The sequence below is a fragment of the Pristis pectinata genome, chromosome 9 (genome assembly GCF_009764475.1).
Source record: "Pristis pectinata isolate sPriPec2 chromosome 9, sPriPec2.1.pri, whole genome shotgun sequence".
Taxonomy (NCBI): domain Eukaryota; kingdom Metazoa; phylum Chordata; class Chondrichthyes; order Rhinopristiformes; family Pristidae; genus Pristis; species Pristis pectinata.
In genome coordinates this window covers 33108186-33131486 of record NC_067413.1, presented here as the reverse complement: position 1 = coordinate 33131486, position 23301 = coordinate 33108186, and the positions used below count along the sequence as shown (strand labels likewise).

General features: G+C 38.2%; 1 protein-coding gene across 2 annotated transcripts in view; it reads left to right on the top strand.

Moving 5' to 3' along the window:
• LOC127574191 (ATPase family AAA domain-containing protein 2-like) overlaps positions 1–23301 on the top strand; it is a 43142-nt gene that overhangs the window by 5313 nt on the left and 14528 nt on the right. The window contains exons 2-17 of one of the 2 annotated variants that reach the window (XM_052022979.1): positions 1412–1578; positions 4351–4388; positions 7919–8081; positions 8190–8298; positions 8782–8875; positions 9746–9853; positions 11012–11126; positions 12733–12852; positions 14191–14299; positions 16273–16388; positions 18048–18222; positions 19653–19741; positions 20454–20613; positions 21321–21411; positions 21504–21818; positions 22789–22918. In XM_052022979.1, coding sequence (XP_051878939.1) covers positions 1412–1578; positions 4351–4388; positions 7919–8081; positions 8190–8298; positions 8782–8875; positions 9746–9853; positions 11012–11126; positions 12733–12852; positions 14191–14299; positions 16273–16388; positions 18048–18222; positions 19653–19741; positions 20454–20613; positions 21321–21411; positions 21504–21818; positions 22789–22918 — 2099 coding nt within the window. Of the gene's footprint in view, positions 1–1411; positions 1579–4350; positions 4389–7918; positions 8082–8189; positions 8299–8781; positions 8876–9745; positions 9854–11011; positions 11127–12732; positions 12853–14190; positions 14300–16272; positions 16389–18047; positions 18223–19652; positions 19742–20453; positions 20626–21320; positions 21412–21503; positions 21819–22788; positions 22919–23301 lie in introns of both variants that reach the window. The other variant, XM_052022978.1, reaches the window with a different exon arrangement.

Genomic DNA, 23301 nt, shown 5'->3' with positions numbered 1-23301 from the left:
TAGTATGCATCATGGTTTGCATGTTTTCATAGATTAGGTGGAGGGACAGTAACAAACTTGAGGACAATCAAATTTGAGAAGTATCCTCCATAATTCCTCTGACAGTAAAATGCTTTAGTGAAGGCTGTTTACAGTTGTTGATGCCACACTTCATTTTTCTTGACTTGTGTGGTGAAGATCATGTCCATTGTGTCTCTTTAATGGATAGAATTTGCATTGCAACTCCAGGAAGAGCATCTCTGGCCACTGAGAAGAGGTGATCGAACAGGATTCTTGTAATGACATTCTCTGTGGAAAAAGAGTAGGAATACTCTATAATTAGTTCAATTAGACTTATTTCCTTTCTTAAACATGATCATGATTATGGCATCTCTGAGATCCCTTGCATGCTGTCTTCTTTCCAGATTGGATTATGAATCGGTGCTAGAGGTACTACTTTGTCATGTTTTTGTACTTAAGGGATTTTGTTATTACTGGAGGACTTGTTTTTAGCTGTTGGGTGACCTTTTCAATTGAGCTGGGGTAGGGCTGAGGTTAGTGGAATAGAATGAAGGGCACTTGGATCTAAGGCAGGATATTCGTTGAGATCTTCAAAGTGCCCTTTCTACTAGGTGTAGACTGCCTCTGTCCTTGAATCTTCTATTCTTGCATCTTGGCGGGTTGAGTCCTTGTCTTGTAAGTAGTCTTGATATTGCTGAAGAATATGTACAAGCTGTGGTTGTCAACTAGTTCCTGGATCCTCTGGACTTCCATGTACCTTTTTTTTAAGGTGAAGGATAGTATTTTTGTGGAGCCTAGATTTTAGGGCATCTGGATAGTTTCCACCCCATGTGTTGTGATTTATTAGCTCCTGGGTCTCTGGGTCGTTCTCATCAAACTAGTCTAGGTGTTTCCTCATAGACTAAGCGTTGTCAATTTCTAATTATGGTGGATTTCAGAGCAAAGCAAGCACTAGAGATACTATAGCTTCTGTTGGTTGAAATTCATCAGATTGTTACTAAGGTGTTGACTAAATAAAGCTTTATTTTGAGGGCAGTCTTTTTTGGGTCCTTAAGTATTGATTTTCCTGTAGTCACATTTCTATTTTGGGGATTGGTTGATGGAGGTGGTAGAATAGGAAGAGGATGATTGGCATGTAAATAGAGAATGGTAGTCCATAGAGATTAAACTTTAAACAGTTTGTTAGAACTAACAATTTCCCACATTCTTCCTGTAGAGGTGGTTATATTTTGAAATAGTACAATACAGTACATTTTTAAAAGATTGTAGAGATCATCTGGAACTTACCCTGAGGCTGTGTGCTCCATTGATTATTACTGCTCAGATTTGCAGATAACTTTTTAGCCTAGCATGCAACAGATGTTAATAGATTTTGGTATTTTTGACCCATCTTTCACATTTTTTTAAACAGAGGTACTTATCCAGGAATGTGAAGGAAAGCAGCAATGGTAATCTGTTCCCTGTCTTGAATAAGAAAACTCAGTTGCACCTAACTGACACCTCCTTAGATTCAAGTTGCAATGAAAAGACCATGGAAGAGTCGTGTGATAATGGGGAAGAAGTACAATCATTTACCAGGTAAAGTACTGAACACAACTATTATTGACCACTTTGATTATTCTGCTGTTACAGGTTTCCCTCTGATGTATGGGTTAGGGTTAACCCTAACCCTCTTATACACCTGGTATTTTGCTTAACACGCAGGATGTATCCCAGGAAAGAGGGCACTTATGGATCCAGCACAAAAGAGTCAGTATTCCATTATAAATGGACTGCTGTGGTGAGAACCTGGCACAAGCACCTACCCTCGCAGATGCTGTGATGGAATATTGGGTTACGGGAAACTGGTGTGAACTGTTGCTTTCCCCTTTACTGTGCTATGTCAGGTACCTGGTGCATATTTAGCTATGTATCACACCACAGTGTGGAAAGGCTCCCTGTGAGAGCTGCTGTTGAGGGGGACCAGGGCAAGTGATACATCTGCTCAGTACTGAGGTGGTAGGGCTGAATGCTGCACCCTAGTCATCAGGGTGAGTGTAGGCCATTCTTGGATTGGAGCACCTGCTCTGTTGTCACAGACTATGGGCATTCTACAGCCTATCCCATCACCTCTCTTGGATGTGATGGCAGCTGCTGTCTCCCCTTTTCCTTGGCTGCATAGCTCATCTCAGTTGTGAGATTTCCCTGGTAACAAGCTGAAGGACCAGGCTGCAGCCTTGATACTCAATTCTCAGTGCTGAGTGGCTGCACCACTTAACCTGGCCTGCCCAATTCAGCCCTTGGGCAGACCCTACTCTCCACATTGAGCTACAGGGCAGTTCATTGCTGGATTTGCGCCAGGTTCCAGTATAGCCATGTGCAGCCAGAGAGATCTTTCTTGAAGCTCTGGAGGGCTATGTATCTGATTGTTCACCAGAGGACCAGGAACATCATAAATCAGCACTCTGGAGTAGCGCTAAGCAGGGTACCAACGTATTTCAATCTTGGCTTCTCTACCTTGAGTCCATTTGTTACCACTAGAGAGCACCATTGCATTACTGTAAATATAAATCAGTGTAATTGACCCAAGTTCAGAAATCTCTGAGAATCCTGGGCCAAGTTGATGAGAATGAAAATTGATAAATCCCATGGACTCTGATTTGCATCCAAGACTGAAAGTGGAGGCTATAAAGATTGTGGATGAATTAGTGATCATCTTTCAAAATTATATAGATTCAGCAATAGTTACAGCAGATTGAAGGGTAGCATGTATGACCCCACCAATTGAGAAAGGGGAGAGGGATGATAAGGAACTATTAATCTGTTGGTTGAACACAAGTGGAAAAAAATGCTGAAATTTATAATGAATGTTGTAATTAAAAATGCCTAGGAAAGAAAAAAAATGGGATTGAGCAGAGTTGGTACAGATTTAGGAAAGATGAATCATGTTGGATTAATCTACTTGAGTCCTGTGAGGATGTTTTTAGTAGAATGGAGAAAGTGAAACCAGTCAAAGTGGTGTATTTAGTTTTTCATAAGGCTATTGATGAAGTCCTATGTGGGAAGTCGATCAAGTCTGGAGCATGTGGAATCGGGAATAATATACAGGCATGTATTGAAAATTGGTCAACAGATAAGCAGAGTAGGAATGAACATGTCTTTCTCAGGTTGGCAGGCTGTGACTAGAAGGGTACCTTAGGGATTGGAGTTTGGATGCCATCTCTCCACAATCTGTATCAATGATTTGACTGAGAGGACCAAATATTACATTTCATAGTTTGCTGATGATGCAGAGCAAGTGGGATTGAAATTGGGAAGGAAATTCTAAATAGGCTTCAAAGGGATATGACAAGCCAAATGAGTGGGTGAGAACATGGTAGATAGAATATAATGTGGGAAAAATGTGTGGTCATCTGCAAAACACACAAGCAGAATGTTTTGGTGAAAGCTTATATAAAGATATTAATGTTCAGAGGGTCCTAGATACCCTTGTACACATCACTGAAATCTTCCTTGCAGGTGTAACGACCAACTAAGAAGGCAAATGGCATGTACTCTGAGAGAATTTGAGTACAGGAATAAACATGTCTTACTGCAATTATATAGGACTATGTTGAGACATCACCTGGAGTGTTGTGTACAATTTGGGACTCCTCACCTAAAAAAGGATATACTTGCCTTCGAGAGGATGCAGTAAAGATTCCTCAGACAAGTTCCTGGGATGGTGGGTTTGTCAATAGGGTGACTAGGCCTATATTCCCTAGAGTTTAGAATAAGAGGTGATCTCAACAAAACATAAAAATTCTTAGAGAACTTTACAGGGTCGTTGCGGGGAGGTTATTTTCTCTGGCCGAGGAGTCTAGAACCAAGGGTCACTGTCTTAGAATGGGGGGTTTGGCCATTTAGAACTGAGGTGAGGATGAATCTCCTAATTTGGAGGGTGGTGTTTCTGTGAAATACATTACCTTAGTGCTGTGTAAACTCATTCAGTTGATTTAAGGTTTGTAGATTTTAGATGTTACGGGAATCAAGAGAGTGTGGGAAATTAGAGCTGAGGTACAGGATCAGTGCCATGATCTTGTTGAATAGCAGAGCAGGCTTGAAGTGAGATGGAATGTTCCTAATTTTTATGTTCTTTTATCCTGCTGGCTGTGGCTGATTTGTTCCACCATTCAATTCTGTGCATGCACAGGTCTGGGACTCGCTAGATTCAGATGTGCTGAATTTGTCAATTCACTTCACTGCTGGACTCTGCAGAAATGTGGAAAGCATGAGGATTTTAAGTGGCAATCATCTGGCCCTTTCACCTTCCCCCTTCCAAAATGTTATCATTTCAGTGTTTGAATACTTAGGAACTCTTTTTTTTTGCAGGCAATCAGTAAGACTAAAAACAAAAGGTAGAAATAAAGGTAAGTTGATTTTTTTTTAAAGAATAATTGTTTTATGCATTTTATTTCATTGTAACCAAGTATATTTAGAAATTTCAAATGTTTTGCAATGAGCCTTATAATATGCCATGTTATGGGAATTTTCTGGACTGATGTCTTGTTCTTTAAAAATGAGACAGCTTAACCTTTTTAAAATCCATTTGGGGCTGCCTCTTTGTTTTTGTTCAACCTGAAAATACTGGAAGTGGTAATATGCTTTATTGCTCAAAGATTTTTGGCAAAGTTGTAAACTTGGTGTAATTCTGTAACTTATAAAGGACAAGTCATTGTTGCCTAATATAGAACTTTCAATTTAGGAAATAGTCCTGAGGTATACCTCCTGAGTATAGTAAGACATTTGACACTGGTCAAATGAAGGAAAAGGTGTGATAACACATGAAAAACTTTTGAGTAAGAGGTAAATTTTAAAGGTGCTCTATAAGGAGAGGTGAGAAAGGTGGAAAGGCTTAGGGATGGATTTATGAAGCTTGAGCTCTAAGCAGCGAAAGGGGTAGGGAATGTAGAGAGTAAAGATAAAGACTTAAGAATTAGAAGAGGGCTGTAGGACCAGGAGAAGTAACAGGGATAGGAAGAAGTGATCATGAAGAGATTTGAGCACAATGAAATTTTTATATTTTAGGTTGGTGGATGAGGAAACATGGTGGGCCAATAAGCATAAATCATAAAATAATTTAAGCATAGAAGGAGGCTATTTGGCCCATCAGGTCTGCACTGGCTCTCCAGTTCTACTGTTGGCCCTTTCTCTATTGCCTTGCATATTTTCCCCTCTTTATGCATCCAGTTTCCTCTTGAAAAACACAATGGAATCTGCCTCCACTACATCTGCAGACAGTGCGTTCCAGATTCCAGCTACCCCTGCATAAATATAAATTTTTCCTTTATGCCACTCATATTTGTCATCCCCTTTATACCTGTGACTTCTTGTCCTTGATTACTATACCAAAGGGAACAGCTTGCCACTGTCTGCTCTGTCCAGACCCCTCATCATTTTATATACACATCTAATCTTTACTCAGTCTTCTCCAAAGAAAACAGTCCCAACTTCTCTCATCTGTCCTTGTTCTTCCTTCTGGGAACCACTTGTAAAATCTTTTCTGGGCCTCTCTAATATCTTCACATTCTTCCTATAATGTGGTGACCAAAACTGAACTCAATACTCTAGCTGAGACTAGACCAATATTTTATAAAAGTTAATACGACTTCCCTGCTTTTAGACTCTATGCCACTATTGATAAATCCCAGAACTGTGTATGCCTTATTAACAGCTTTCTCATCCTGCCCTGCTATTTTTAATGATTTGTGCAGACATACCTGTTGTTCCTGCACGCCTTTTAGAAGTGTCCTTTATACCTTGTCTCATTCTTCCTACCAAAATGTCACCTTGCAGTTCACTGCATTCAGCTTTATCTGCTATGTTTCTGCCCTTTCCACCAGCTGCAGTCTATCACTATCCTCGTTGCAGTTCACCAGTACTTCAGACTTTTAGTGTTATCTGGAAATTTCAAAATCATGATTTGTAACCCTGTGACCAAGTCATAATACAGGGGGAGAAAGTAATGGCCCCAATACTGATGACCACTATTTAACTTCCTCTAATCTGACAAAAATTCATTCACCTGTTACTTAATCAACTTTAGCCTCATGCTATTAATGTTTTTTATGCCATATTCTTTAGCCTTGCTGATAAGCCTATTATGAGACACCTTATCAAAGCTGTCCTGAAGTCCATTACACCTCATCCAGTCTATATGTTACCTCATCAAAATAAACATTATTTGCCTTTAACAAATCCATGCTGGTTTGCCTTAATCCATCTTTCTCCAGGCGACTATTTAATCCCAAACCCATCATTGAAGTTAAACTGGCCTATGGTTGATGGGTTTATCCTTGCTCCCATTTTTGAACAACAGAGTAATATTTGCTGCTATCCAATTCTCTTGCATCGGCCCTATATCCAAAGAGCATTGGTAGATATTAATTGAAATCCCTGTGATTTCCTCCCATACTTCCCTCTAAATCCATCTGGTCCCGATGACTTTTCTAACACACATGCTATCAGTTTTTAAGATATTCAGTGTTCAGCTATCTCCTATCACTATCTCAATTATCACTATTACTTTGGAAGTACCCAAGTCCCTGGTGACGCATGCAAATATTCATTCTGTACCTTACCAGTGTCATCAGTATCTGTGTGAAAGTACCCTTTTTGTCCTTAATGGGTCCCATTCCTCCATGTTCTACCCTTTTGCTATTTATATCCCTATAGAACTCTTCAATTCCCATTTATGTTAGCAACCAATCTTTACATTCTTTTTAATTTTCATTTGCTCTTTGCTTTGTTTGGAATCAACCTGGTTCTTCCAAGTATTTACAGCCCTATGTGTCATATGCAGTTTATCTTTGCTTTATCATCCTCTGTATTTTTATCAGTTTTTCAGGGAGCTCTGCTTGTTTTTCATTTACTTCTCTTGGGGAAAGTGCTTCAGTTCTCTCTTAATCATCTCTTCCTTAAAGGCACCCCATTGTTCTGTTAGTTTTTCCTGTCATTGTTTGGTTCCAACCTGCCTAAACCAAATCCACTCTTATCTCAGTGAAATTGACTTCCTCCAATGAATTACTTTTACTTTTGATTGTTCCTTTTCTTTTTTTTGGTACCATCGATCATTATCTCCTACCAAAGTTTGATGCATTTTACCTGGTTCAATTTCCAGAACCACACCTAACAATGCTTCCTTCTTTGGATTAGAAACTAATTGCTCTAGAAAATTATTTGTTACACATTTTAGGACTCTTCACCCTCTGCTCTTAACATTATTACTGTCTTAGTTTACATTGGGGCAACTAAAGCACCCCCTACCCCTGCCCATAACTACCTTGTGGTTTTTATACTTCTGTAATTTCCCTGCATTTTTGATGCTCTATATCATTCCCATTCATTGGTGACCTATAAAATACATAACTGTAAGCTCCCTCTGCTGTTTTGCAGCTCTGATCAAACAAATTCTGTCTTTGACCCCTTTCTAGCATTAAAATATTCTTTTTGACTCTGTTCCTCCTTTCTTTCCTTCCCCATCCTTCCCATATATTCAGCAATATTTAATGCCAAAACCTGTCCTTATTTTAGCCGTTTCTGTTATCATCACTGCGTCAAACTTTTGTCAGTGCTTGCAGTTCATCAACCTTATTTATCACATTCTGCACATTCACACAATACATAGTAACCAAATGTATGCATTTCATTTCTGTTTTCATTGATTCCAGTAAAATCCTTGCACTAATCTAATCTAGTGTGAAATGGCTTCCCCATTTCAATTTGCTTTTTGACTTTTAAATTTTGTATCAATTTTCTTTGCCCTGACTCTGTTTGCTTGTGCACCCTGATGCTTGTACTTTGCATCAAGCAACCTTGTACTGCAAGTCGAGTGTAAATTAAATGTGTTGAGCTTGGTTAATGTAATGGTCATGCATGGTATCCTTTCCACTGAATATAGTTCCCATCACCCGATCAGTCCAGTGCAACAGATCTGAAATGGAAGTGGATGGAGTGCAAGAAGAAGGTGGTATTGATACAGAAGTGCGGCGCAGTTGTCGGCTCCGAAGAAATCGCTACAACACCTTAAACCAATCTGTGCTCTTTGATAAATTGATCACAAAGTAAGAGCTGAGAAAATATGCTTAAGATTCAACGATTAGGAATTGGTCTATTGCTGTGTTACTAGAAACTAATTTTTTTTGCTCCATTCCAAACATTTTGTTGACCAGCACTGCTGAAGCAGTTTTGCAGAAAATGGATGACATGAAGAAACTGCGTCGTCAGAGAATGAGAGAATTGGAGAATTTAAGAGTAATCAATGATACAGAAGAAGAAGAAGTAGGTTTATACTTTGGGCAATGCATGATTTTACTCCTGTGTAGCACTGAGGGAAAGCTTTATTGTTGATGAGGGTTAAATGATATGCATTTTGAAGTGCTATTTTGAAGAATGATAGGGGAGTTAACCCAGTGCTCTAACAATAATTAGCCTTCAAATGACAACCTAAACCATATCATCTGGTTCCATTGCTTTTTATGGGAGCTTGCTGTGCACAAATTGGCTGCCTTATTTCCTACATTACAATTGTACTTAAACTCAGACATTGGCTCTGAAATGCTTTGGACTATCCTGAAAGTGTCGTGAAAAGTACTTCAGGGATGCATGTCTTTCTTTTGCACTGATCATTTTATAAACATGGATGTTCCAACCAAGCTATAAAACTGAGCCGAGCGACGCCAGGTATGGCCCTATCAAAGGGGTAAAGCTCTTCAGTGTTGTGCAGTGATGTGCTATTGATACTGTCCTTTTCCTTTTGTAAAGGAGAATCTGGATGTGTATTCATGTGTGAAAAAGAAAAGAACAACTCAAACAATAGATGAAGAAACCACAGAGGATCATGAAGATGGGAGTGGTGGTAAGGAACACTAGTTGTGCATAAACAATCGTGTGTTTTCCTTCTCTGAAGAAGTCTTTCTATTTTTCTAACACATTTTGCATCAAGGTGCTATTAAGGCCTTTCTCCTGCTTAAAATGCTGACCTGATATTTTAAGCGCTGTCAATGAGTGGGACTGAATTGAATAGTTTCGAAGAACCTGTATGTACAGTAATTACAGCAGGCTGAATTACCAACACCTGTGGTGTAGGCTTCCGTGTGTTACTGGTGCCTAATGTCTTTTCTGCGATGTAAGAACTATGTTGTCCTCTAACTATGGTCTAATTAGTGCTTTACAGTTTGAGAATGTTCTTTATATTTCTCTGTATTCTTATGTCCTAACTTGAAGTATGTCACTTTCACCCATCTCCTCTTTGTTTATTGAGTTACACTACCTTCTGGTTAAGCAATGTGTTTTTTAAATATTTGATTCTTTTTTTTTTAAAGTCCCTTCTGGCTTTCCTGTTTTCTCTCTCCCAGTCCTACCACAATCTAAGATGTGTGCTACTTTAATTCTGGCATCTAAATCGTCACTAAATTTAATCCACTACTGGCAATCATTCCTTACGTTGCCTGAGTTCTAAGTTTTGGAAATTCCTCATTAACCTGGCTGCCCTTCTTCCTCCCTTTGCAACACTCATTGACCAAGACTTCAGTCATCTGTCCTATTATGTGCTTTTTTATAGCTTGATTTCAGACTTTGTTTAACAAAGCTCCTATGAAGTGCCTTGGAATGTTTCATCGCATTAAATGCGCTGTATTAATAGAAATTGTTGAAAGTGTTAGCTATTCTTTGCCTACTTTCAGAAACTTGAATTAATAAACAATTATTTCCCAATCTTGAATTGTAGAGTTATCTGAAGAGGAGGGTGAAGATAGAGAAGAAGATGGCGAAGAGGGCACTCCAAAGCGCTACTATTTACGCCAAAGGAAAACTGTTGTGAAATGCCAAGCCCCAGGTATATCTGCTTTACATCTGATGTGATCCAACATGTCTACTTTTGATCTTTTAACTTTTTTCTTTGTCTACTTTTAATCTTTTAACTTTTTTCTTTCTCCTGTGGGAATGTACAGTATGAATACTTCTAATAAGCTCTCTTGCTTTGCCTTCCTCCTTTCTGATCTTTGACATATTTCTGATGTACACAGCAGTGTAAATCAATGAGTCATAGAATTGTACAGCATGGAAGTGGGCTCTTCGGTCCAACTTGTCCAAGCTAACTTATGGGAATCCCTTCCGTATTAACCCCATGGCCCAGCACTTGGTCCATAGCCTTCTAGGCCTAGACAATTCAAGTGCTCATCGAGACGCTTCTTAAATGTGACCCAGCTTCAACCACTCAGTGCATTCCAGGCAATTGCCACCCTGGATGAAAAAGGTCTCCCTCATATCCCTTAGTCCTGATGCAGAGTTTTGACCAGAAACATTGACAATTCTTTCCCCACCCCCTGACAGATGCTGCTTGACCCGCTGAGTTCCTTCAGCAGATTATTTGTTGCTCCAGATTCCAGAATTTGCATTCTCTTGTCCCCTCGCATCCCCTCTACATCTCTTCCCCCTTACCCTAAATCTATGTCCTCCAGTTTATTTACCTCTATGGGTGAAAGCTTCCTGCAGATTACCCTTTCTATACCCCTCATAATTTTATACACCTCAGTCCTGTCCTCCCTTAACAGTCCTAGTTGCTCCAGCTATGCCTCATAACTGAACTCCATCCCAGGCAACGTCTCCCCTACACCCTCTCCAGCACTATCACATCCTTCCTATAGCATGGTGACCAGAACTGAGTTCTGATTCAGGTTATGCTCCAACTTTATAAAACTCAACAGGCAAAATGTGTGAAATGATTTACCAGCCATCTAAAATTTGATACAATTATGCAAAAGTCTGAATCTTGCCCAAATGCAAAAGATTCTATTAATTCCCCAGAATGTTTTAAGTTTGTTTCTAAGACTAAAGAGGTAATCCTGCCAATTCTCATTTTTGCCATTTATAGGAATAAAATTGCAGACCAATGGGTAACTGAACTGTTATACAATATGTTCAGGATTACCTTCAATGTGTTCTGTTTTTGGAGAGTCCACTGAAATGGTTTGGTTTATGTTCTTTGTACTAGAACCAGAAAGAAAGCGAACCATATTTTATCGTGGTCCCACTTCTCCTGTGAGACAAAGATATCGATTTAGTACTTCAGGCTCTCGTAGTCCCTACCGCAAGAGAAAAATAACCAGGTTTGTAACAAAAGTTAATCATTGATCTTGTTTCTAAGAAAAGTTTGACTATGGCTAATGTCTTTGTAGTCAGGGTGGTCCAAAAATTTTGTATGTCAGTTGTTTAATTCTGACCAAGTGTGTTGCAATTAAAAATTTTTATAATGTTTCTGATACTATATGTTTGCATATAGTCAGAAAGTACTAATGGCTTCTGTTGTACAAAGTAGGAAATATGTAAGTGTGGGTCTTCCCTTGCTTGTCAGCATTCACATAAGTCTTTGCTACAAAAAAGGGTTTTACTTAATGTGGTTTGTCACTTAGCAAATCTTCCATTTTACTACAGTGAAGGTTAGGGAGAGCATTTGGATACTGCCTTTGATACACAGATCCTTGAAAACCAGTAGCTTTTGAGTCTTTGCGTTGATTGAGAGGAAGTCTGTGAAATAAATAAGGTACAAAATATGTAAAATGGTTGGGGGGGTGGGAGAAAGGATACTTGAGCATCTGCATTCTGTGATCTGGCAACAAAAGTCATTGGATGAATAACTTGTAACTTGTTTCTGCCAGAACAAGTGAATTTTGCTTTTGATTTGCTGCATCTTTACTGAGGAAAAGAGACTAGCTTCTAACTTTTCTTTCTACCTACAGCAACTGGTGTCACCCTGCAAAAGTTAAGGGTTTGTTATACATCCTGCTATAAAGAATTTCACGTAACAAATGGTTCTTATGAATTTTAACCCCTGGATTAGAGGGTATGAACTATAAGGAGAGATTGAACAAACTTGGGTGGTTTTCTCTGGAGCATCAGAGACTGAGAAGAGACCTGATAAAAGTTCATAAAATTGAGAGGCATAGATAGGGTAGACAGAATCTTTTTCCCAGGGTAGAAATGTCAAATGCTAGAGGACATGATTTAAGCTGAGAAGGAGAAAGTTTAAAGGAGATGTGCGGGGAAAGTATTTTTATGCAGAGTAGTAAATTCCTGGAATGGGCTGCCAGGGGTAGTGGTGGAAGCAGATGCGATAGTGGTGTTTAAGTGGCTGTTAGATAGACACATGAATATGCAGGGAATTAAGGGATATGGATCGTGTGCGGCAGAAGAGATTTAGTTTAATTTGGCATCAGGTTCGGCGCTGACATTGTGGGCTGAAGGTCCTGTTCCTGTGCTGTGCAGTTCAATGTTAGCGAAGGGGGATCTGTACTGGCTTCAGCATGATTCCTAATCTTGAGGTATACTTTTTGTTCCATAGTCCAAGGAAAAATATTAACAATGTTTTATGCTGGTTTCATCAATAAATGATAAGCTAGCAAAGTCAGCATTCATTGCCTTTGAGAAGGTGGTTTGAGCCAAAGCCTTCACCTTGCTACACTCCTTGCCATTAAGGAGAGCATACCATGCCTCATCTGTAATAAAGAGAGTGCAATATATTTCTAACTTAAGGTAGCATGTGACTTAGAAGGGAGCCTGCAGGTGGGAGCATTCCTATGTGCTTACTGCCTTTGACCTAAGTGATGGAGGTTGTTGGTTTTGGAGCCCCTATTTGAGCTGTGGTGGGCTGCTGCAAAGCATTCTGTTGATGTGTGAAGCTTCCAAGCTAACAATAGAAACTTTTACTACTTGAAGGCGAAGACATGCAATACACAGCAGTGATTCGACCTCCTCTTCATCATCTTCATCTTCTGATGAGGAAGAGGGGCACTTTGAGAGAAGAAGAAACAAAACAAGGAGCAGAGCACTTTTGAGGTATGTCATTTGGAAATGTGTGAAACAATCTTGTTGAAATTGTAATTTTTTCTTGTATCTCAAGGCATTAAGTTGTATCATTTGTGGAGATCTTTTAACTTACATTTGTAGTGAATTGGGTTTTTAGGAAAAGAAACCTAATGCTGAAGTCATTCTCATCTATTTTCTCATCTGCTTTATTTCGTGTCGTTGACATACAGATCCCCTCTGCTGTAACTGTGACTTGTAATACTGAATAGGTACCATTGTGATTTAGTATTACCTATGGAATAGTGGCTTGCTTTCATTAATGTCTACCACACATAATTTTAATTGTATAATGTCATTGCTTTGCTTTAGAATGTTTTAGTCTAATATTGGAAGAAATTAGAACAAAAGGCGAGGTATTGAGCTTTGTGATGTCATTTGCATTATTTTAAGAAAAGATTTGCATCATAACTGTAGAATATTGTTTTTGAATATAAATCAGTCCTACAGTAAAGAATACAGGATAATGCTCAGAGACCAACAGATATGCAGCAAATGAAACCATACTTTAATGTGAAACTAATGGATAGACTTGAATTGGAAGAAGGTAATGGTTTCTTTGAGAGCTGTGTTGGTGTGTGGATTTGGATTACTAGTCACAAGTGAAGGAATTAATGTTACTCATAATTCTGAATTTTTAAAGAAAATTTCTTGTGTGGGCTGTAAATTGTGGATGGGTATGATATTATTGACCAGAAATGAGCACATCTGCCCCTGCTCAATTTACAGGCTATGGACAAGCTAGACTATGGGTAGAAGAGAGCAAAAGACAGATGACGTTCTAGTCGCGAGGAAAAAATGGTTGCAAAATTGTTTGTGGGACTGTGAAAAGGAGGTTGAGAAGCAACATCACAAAAGAGACAAAAGAAAATACTGAAACACTCAGCACATCAGATAACATGTGCAGTGAGAAGTGTTCTGAATCACCCGAAGCCTTATGAAAGATAATTTTCCTGAAATGCTGTTTTCTGAAGTTGCTGTCTGACCTGAATGTTTCCACGTTCTGTTTACTTTTATTCATATATGTTTCTTACAAAATCTAAAGCAGTAATATTCTATTTTTGTCATATAACTAATGAAGAAATCCTATGTGCTGAGGGAAGTTGTAAGGATACTTGACTGCTTTTGGGGTAAGCTTTTTGTAAGCTTCCAAAACCTTGGCAATACTATCAAAGTAGTTTACTGGTATTTTGAATGTTGTTTAAATAATTTGCCCTTTTAAGATAATCTATATATAAATTGTTTCCTGTTACACATACAAATATGGGAATACAAGCTTTTGTTTACAATCCCACTGTTGTATGTTTCTAGATGTCTCCCACTGAATGTTAGGAAAGATGACATGAAAGGAATTTACAGAGATCGGATGAAAATAGGTGCTAGCCTGGCAGATGTGGATCCAATGCAAATTGACACTTCTGTAAGTTAAAGGGAGTTTGGGCTTCTTTCTAAGATTTTCATTATTTTTCCCATCAACTTTTTTAAAATCAAATTAAAGCATCTAACTTGACAATACTTAATGGAATTGGACTTGCTATATTGTCATTGCAATTACTGTTAATCCATTGTGATTTTCTGATTCTCTTTTGCTGAAGCAACAAGAATAACCAGAGTTGCTTATCTTGGAGAGACTTGCAGTCGTTGAACTCTTGCCAAGGTTTCTACTAGTTACCTCCAAGCTTGGTTGACAAAGATGTAGCTACTAATCATTTAAGCAAGATGTTGTCCTGCTCCCTCAATTGTATCTAGTTTTCATCTTTTGTCCTTGAGTGTCTCAATGTGTGAGACAATATGCAATCATCTCTATTCAAACTTGTTTGAATTTCACACATCTGCTTGTGTGTTGTTGACTTATGCCTGGTATTGTTGATTAGGAAGATTTGCTTTTTAAGTCTTCTTATTTTATTCAGGTTGAATCAAGGCTGAGTTCTTAAAAGTTCCACAGGTATTGAATTCTCTTTTCACTGGCCACCAATAAAATTGAGGTGTGAGTTCGCAGGGTAGTGATTCTCATTTTACAGCTGAGGTTGAGCCATGGGTTTTGTTTAAGCATTTTAGCTGGTGAACCAGAAAAAGGTTACCACCTCTGATTACATTATACATGGGGATTGTTTCTCCTCAATTACAGGGTTTTTGATGCTTAAAGCAGTAAAGAAACGTGGACAGAATATCAAATATTCTTTACACCTTTTATATTTAATTTCCAATGTGCCTTTTCAGAATTTGCAATAGTTTATTTTTAGTCAGTGTTTAAACTCCTTTTCCATTTTCTCCACGACTTCACATTGTCCCCCTCCAGAACAATCTTTAGAGCAAGAATTGCCTTGCTGATTTTTAAAGTTTTGACTCTTCCCCACACATCCTTCCCTCATATGACAATAATGCTTATTGTAGTCTCTCGTGGGATTTAATTAGAAACTGAGACAGATTACCTGTGTGCAATTTACCTGGTTGCTCCACCTTGATCCCCTCCAGGGCATTTGATTCTGGTTGCAGAATGGCTGAATCCTGAATTGATTAGGCCTGAGTGGCGCATATTTTCTTGGGAAGGAGGATTTGTTTTTCAGTCTTTCTGACACTGAATGGATAAAAAAAAAGTTATCTTCCTCATGGTGTGGAGTTTATGAACATTTGTACCAGGGGTTAGCTAGGTTTACAAATCTGAAGAAATGTGGATATGTATTACAAATTCTAGTATATTCTTTAATGGGGTCTTAATTTTATATTTAAAATGCCTTTTATTTTATTTAAAGTATAATTGGTGTTATAAAGAGAGGTTTAATAGATCAAAATTGGTGTTTAAGTAGACTATGAAGGTGACAGAAGGGTCATTAAGCATAGGTTAGATAAAGGTCCAGTGATTGAATAAATGTATTTGAAAGGTTTGCTCAAGCCATGTGAAATTTGCCTACTAATATGGCAGTGCAAAGTGGCTGAAAATAGGCAAGCATACTCTTAACCATACAATATAAATGTCTAAAATGGGTGTGCACCCCTCAATTCAGTTTATTGTTTAAATTGATTTGAGGTGTACCACATTTGGGTAGTATATTGTGAATTATTAACCTACAGGCCTGAACTAATGATTTGGAATTGTCTCGGATTCTACCGTGACAACTGGGAATTTAAATTCAGTTCATGAAATAAACTCAAGTAAAATATCTGTGGAAATTGATGTTTAAAAACCTAGCCTGTTCATTCTGGCTTGTGTATGATTCTAGACCCTTAGCAGTGTGTTGAAGTCCACCAAAGCCTATAAATGGTTTAAGGACTACCTCATTCACAAGGCAAAGATGCGCAATAAGCTGCCTCTATAATGCCAAAATTATTTTTTTTAATTCTGGGAAATAAACTTAGTAACGTATACCACTTTTAACAATTATTTCCCTTTAGGTTCGTTTCAGTAGTGTGGGTGGACTTACAAGCCATATTGCTGCACTGAAGGAGATGGTGGTTTTTCCATTGCTTTACCCTGAAGTCTTTGAGAGGTTTAAGATTCAGCCTCCAAGGTACAAGAAGGTCACTTCATTAATCAATCTAAATGGTGCTTTTTTTTTGGTGTGATTCCACTGCAGATTGAAACATTGGGTCAGAACGCTAAGAGAATTTAAAGTTTCATTTTTTTAAATGTCTGGCCTGAGATCTTGCTGTACTCATCTACATCTGCTAATCTGTAAACTCCACACCTGGGTTTCTTCTAGATTTAACATCCAAGGTGCTTTGTTTAATCTTAACCTAATCTTTCTATTTATACTGTTTATGGGTTGCCAAGGATCTACAATAAGTTGTATAGCTACTAATAGGCTGATCTTTTGAACTTGTTCTTTGGAAATGAGATAGTCCATTTAGTTGTGAATATACAAAATTACTCTCAATTTGTATGTTCCAGCTCTGTTTTGGACCAGAGAGTGTTTCTCTTCTATCTTGTACCGTTCTATGTTTCAGACAAAGATCCTTCATTTACTGAAATATGTGCTGTGCAATTGCAGTTTAACAACAATGTGATTTTATAAAGCACTTTTAAAGTAAAGTATTCCAAAGCCTTTCACGGGATTATTGTCAAACAAAATTTTACATGGAGCTACAAGAGATACTTAAATAGGTAATCCAAATCTTGGCAATGCATTACACTGTAAGCAGACTTTTAAAGGACAAGTGTGAGAGAAGTTTACAGAAGGAGTTCCAGTGCTTAGGACCTTGATGGGTGAAGACATAGCTGCCAATAAAAGTGATTAAATTCAAAGATGTGCAAAAGGCCAGAATTGAAAGAACGGAGACATCTCATAGGATTGTAGAATTGGAGAAGGTTACAAATGAGTTTAGGCCATGGAAGAATTTGTAGCTTGGTATAAATAAGATCAAGTTTGCCAGCATAGGTCAGTGAAGACTGGGGCAATAGGTGAATGGAATTAGTGGCTCACATGCTGGGCTAGCAGTTAGTGCTGCTGCCTCGGACCCAAGTTCTGTCCTGACCTCAGGTGTTGTTTGTATGGACTAATCTCTGAAACCAGATGTTCTGGTTTCTATCCACGTCCCAAAGATAGTTAATTACTGTAAATGATCTCTTTTGCATGGGTTAATGGCAAAAAGAATCAAAGGGGGTTAATGGCATGTGTGAGAAAGAATAAAAGGGGGAATGGCAAATAAGAAAAGGTGTAACAAGGGTTATTTCCCTAGGAGTTGGCATGGACTCTAGGCTGAATGATGTATTTCATTTTAAGTATAAGAATTCGGATAGTTCAATTTTGGATGGACTCAAGTTTATTGAGTAAGCACTAATTCTGTGGGCGAGGTAGAAGTTAAATCCTTTTAAGTACAATTAAATAGCTCTTTGTTACTTTTTAAATCTTTTGGAATATCTTTTCTGCTTTTAGTCAAAATTATACATTTATAAAAATTAGTTAATGAATATTTGTGTGTAGAAGCATATATGGACATCAAGAATAACCAGTGAAACAATCAAATAAAATTTTCAAGAAAATCTGGAAAATGCTTTTATTTTTCACACTTTCCAACTGTCAGTGTGGTTAATTTGAGTCTTGTTTTATTCATTGCTCCTGACTGGTGCAATAAGTGGGATTGAATCTATCAGAGCTGAACGAATAGTTGCTTTAAGATGTTTTCCTTCACAAAAAAATGAACTTTAAGAGTACTGTTTCTCTTTTTAGAGGCTGCTTATTCTATGGTCCTCCTGGGACAGGGAAAACCCTTGTTGCCAGAGCTTTGGCTAACGAGTGCAGCCAGGGAGATCGGCGAGTGTCCTTCTTCATGCGAAAGGGTGCAGACTGCCTCAGTAAGTGGGTAGGGGAATCTGAACGACAGCTTCGGTTACTTTTTGATCAGGTAATTAAAACATTTGATTTTTCAAATTGATATTTTGGACATTTGGTATATAGAAGGTAAATGCCTAACTTCCTTGAGCTGCTAACTGGCTCATTAAACAGTGAATAGGAGATTGTTTACACTCTGTTTAAAGTGAAATGTGTAAAGGATAACACTTGCCCAAGGCCAGTGCAAGTAGCCCCATAGTGCAAAAGGACAAGTCTTGTTGCACCATCAGGGATTATTTATTTGAAAACTGTTTTGGGCTGGTCTTGGATCTCGTGTTTTAAACAGGTGTTGTCATCTGTCATCCTGAAAGCTGAGTATGGTGTCTTTCCTATCCTGTCTTTGCCAGGATTACATGGTGGCCTAGCAGTTAGTGCTGCTGCCTCAGACCTGGGCTTTATCCTGACCTCAGGTGTTGTTTGTATGGAGTTACCCAGAATCCTTGCCTGAGATCTTTAATGCCTTGAACCATGGGGGGGGGAGAAGGAAATCACTGTCTTGAATGACCTACCCCTTATCTTAAGACTGAGATGAGAAATTACTTCACTCAGAGGATGAACCAATCTTTGGAATTGTGTACTGAAGAGGGCTGTGGTGGATCAGTCAGTGTATTAAAGTAAGGGAATCAAAAGGTATAATGTTGGTGCAGGAATGTGATGTTGAGTTAAAAGATCGACCATGACCTTGAATGACAGTCACAAAGTGGTGAATAGGCTCTTCTCTTTCTTATGTTGTAATACTGCTGGACTTCTAAATTCAATAAAGTAAATAAGTAGTATTGGTAGCCATGAAACTACCAGATAGTCATGAAAGCCCATATGATTCATTCATATTCTTCAGTGAAAGAAACTTTGTGACTACTGACCCACAACAATATTTTAGACTCGTAACTGCTCCCTATAGTCTAAGAAATCATTAAGGAATGGGCTATTTGTCTTTGCTAGTGAGGCCAATCTAGTAAGTGAATAAGTGCATAATTTTTGCATTGTAGAGATTTGTGTCTAAACATAAAATGCTGTTAACCTTTTATGGTCTCGTTTACCTACACTTGTGTTCAGGGAGTTTCATAACTTAAACATTACATCTTCCAGCACGTTGTAGCTGAATATATGGGCATTACCATTCCCTGTTTTAGCTCCTGCATTTATTCCTCCATGTTTCCTGTATACAATTTTATCTGAGATCACTCTGTGGCTAAATCCCCTATTTTCTGTACCTACCCAATAGTTATACTTACATTCAAAATTCACAATTCAAAAAAATTCATCTAGAACAATGGGCCCAGCATTGAGCACTGAAGAATCCTGCATCCAACACTTCCTTTGTAATCGCTTGTGTTCTTTTTGTGCTGCTTTTAAAATTTCTCAAGAACAGCTGAGCTGGAATCTTACAATTTATTTAGAAGTTTTGTTGAAGAAATTCAATAAAGCAACAATTTTTTGCAGGCCTATCTTATGCGCCCTTCAATTATCTTCTTTGACGAAGTAGATGGCTTGGCTCCTGTTCGTTCCAGCAGACAGGATCAGATACATAGGTAAGCAAGTGAAAGCTCATGTTACGTGTTTTAGAGGTCAGCCTCATCGCATTTATCAAAACGGAAATAGAATTGCTGTAGGTGGTGTAGTGGGGGAATGGTCTGCAAATCTTTAATTCTGTACCTTGCTGAGTTTTGGATGCTTAGCTGATGAGTATATGCAAGGCTGTGATAGATTTTTGGGTAATACTGAACATGAGGATATGGCAGGAAGGTGGAGTAATGACAGAAGATTAGCTATGATCTTGAATGGCAGAGCAAGATCAGGCAACCAAATATCCTGTTCCAGTACCCATTTTTTCCCACTTGTTAGTAGTTTCATTTTTCAAGGAAGTTCATTGGGTATGGTTGATGTTTGTTTTATATTTGGGTATTTATTTCCCCCATTTTGATACATCAATTTCTGTTGTGGTTAAGAGAGCGAGCCTGATATTTATGACAAAGAATGTAGTGTGATGGGCTCTAAATTTATTAATTTAGAAGCAATGATGCACACTGTCTATTTTGAAACTTATGGATTTTTTTGTTGAGCATGCTTATTTTTGGGTCTTCAGGAAAAAAACAACTTAAATCCTGTAATTTTTACTATAGTGCCTTTTAAACTTTAAATAATCTCATGAACATCTAGTGCAAGTCTGGGCTTCAATTGTAGTGCATTTATAACTTTAATTGAACTGGTGTGATGATATTTTGATGTTACAATTTTTTTCAGTTCCATAGTTTCTACTTTGCTGGCATTGATGGATGGGCTGGATAGCAGAGGTGAGATTGTGGTGATTGGGGCAACAAACAGACTGGATTCCATTGATCCTGCTTTAAGAAGACCTGGGCGGTTTGATAGGGAATTTCTTTTTGGTCTCCCAGACAAAGATGTAAGTGTTCAGGTATTAGTAAGTTGTCTTGAATAATGGATTAATGTGAAGAACATTCCTTTCTGGTTTCTAAAAAGAAAGGATTGTTTGATTTGATTATTCTGGCAAGGTGTTCTTCTGTGATTTCTGTGCCATTTGGCATCTATGATAGAGTCATGTTGCTGGCCCAATCCATTGACCTTGAGCAATGTGGCACTTTGGCTGGTTTGGTATTCCGGCTGTGATGATAGTAATTAATCTGTGTTTTGCATACTTTACCTTGGAGCAGAATTTCATTGGGAGCCTGATTCTCTCTGTTTTCTGTGGGAAAGTAAAGTTTTGTTTTGTGTGTTTGTTACTAATTAGGAATTGATGGGCTGATCATTAGTGGTTAATGGACGAGATTAAAACATTGCATGGGAACAGTTTCTGTCCTTTCTCCATTGTCAGTGTACACCTTTACTTTTACCAGCTTTGTTCACTTTGTGTGGTTGTATGGCACCAATTTTATCCTTTTAGCAAAGTTCCTGTTTTTCTTAAACTACTGTAATCAGAGTATGAAATCACAAATGCCCCACTTCAGGTTACATAGATCTTCCTTGGAGTAAATGAAAATTCACTATTGTCACTAGCATGACGTCAAGTTTCAATAAAATAACAGTGAGAGATTTTCATCAGTGCTTAAATATATTCATTTGTTTAATCTGTGCCTTCCAATTTGTTTAAAGGCCCGTGAAGAGATTTTGAAAATCCATACCAGGGACTGGAATCCAAAGCCATCAGATGCATTTCTCCAGGAACTGGCAGAGAAGTGTGTAGGTGAGCATTCCGTTTGTATGTGAATGTGCCTATTTAAACTGTAATGCCTCATGAATATTAACATCAATTAACTAATCTCTTCTCTACCATAGGTTATTGTGGTGCCGATATTAAAGCTGTCTGTGCTGAAGCAGCACTGTGTGCCCTGCGTCGTCGGTACCCCCAGATTTATGTCACCACTGAGAAATTGCTGCTAGATGTATCTTCCATTAACATCACAGCACAAGATTTTGTGAAGGCCATGCAAAAGATCATGCCCGCTTCTCAGCGGACAGTGGCCTCTCCTGCACAGGCACTGTCATTTGTTGTCAGGCCACTCCTGGAGAACACCTTCAGTAGAATTCTAAATGTGTTGGAAAAGATTTTCCCATATGCAGAACAAGACTTTAAAAAGAATGGCGAGATTGGTAAGAATTAAAAATGTGGAATGTACTGTGCAGAAACAAGCCATTAATCCTAATTGATCCATACTGGTGCCAATGTGCCATATGAGCCCCTTCCAAAATTCTCTCTTTCTGTATAATCATATCCTTGTACTCCTTTCATCCTTCCTTAGCTTTTCTAGATCCCCTTCAAATACATGCTGCTCCCCTCAATGTTCCTTCACATTGTACATTCCGCATCACCACCCAGTGGCGTGAACTCAATTATGAAGTTCTGACTAAAATAAACTGATTTGTTTTAAATGTGTTAAATTATGCCTTTTCACATTCATTAAATAAATAGAATAAGAATGGGGGGGGGGGGGGGGTGAACAAAGATTCTCCAGACCCTTCTCTATTTGCTTCCTCCCAGAAATAAGAAAATTAAAAATGGAGCACTGTTCAATTTGTTTAAACTGTTCTATGGTTTCAATCAGTAATTCGAAGCAATCTTTTAGGAATCAAAAATTACGGTGAAATCTTTTCCTTAAATTAGGAATTTGCTGGCCTCTTACATAATTCCAGTGTCTTTTGCTCCATTGCTGACACCCATTTGGCTCCTTAACCCCAAGACTTGGAATTCCCTTCTTTCACTTATCCACCTTTCTCTTCCTTAAAATCCCTGTCTTTGGCCAAGCTTTTGATCACCTGAGCTAATATTTTCCATGTCAGATTTTGCTTAATAATGGTCCTGTGAAGCACTATGGGATGTATTTCTACTGTAAATGTACTTTATAAATGTAGTTATTGGTTCTGAGGATAATCTAAAGTCATTATCAATGAATCTTAATTTTTACTTAAAGCTACAAGTTCAAGGATCTGTTTTAACGAGAAAATTTTTTGACTATGTTTGCTATATAATGTACTCTTTCAGTTCTTTATATCCGTTGCAGATTTGGTGGGTTGATGTGAGAAGAGGGGAGAATTTGTAACTGTTCCAATTCTCCTTAAACAGATGGAATAAGCCACATACTTAATGATGGTATCTACAGTGATGATGAAGGTCCATCTGTTTTTGAAAATGGACCAAATCAAAAATCGTCCAGTAAACAGGACCATGGCAGATCTTTCCTCAGTTACAGCAGGTAGGAACGTCTTCTTTATACTCTACAGAAGATCTGTATGCCCATAGGAATTCAATGTGCTAATAATGAATGTTACAAAGTGGGTTTTCTGGGCATGATACTTGATTTGAAATTGGGAAATCCATTGGAGTTGGTTCAAATGTGCTGATCATTATCCTAGGAGGAGAACACCCTCCCCCACTGGCTTAAGTAATTTTAAAGTAATTATTAAGAAAGTGAGAGACATAGTTAAAGGATACAAGGTTAATACAACTGTTAGAGTAGGTTTAGCATTTAAAGCTGTAACCAATGTTTTGTCAAAGTTTTAATGGTAAACATTGGATTTTTCTCATTTTGTTCATTTTTGTCTTTTATTTTAAATGAAGCATGCATTTTGTGAGCAA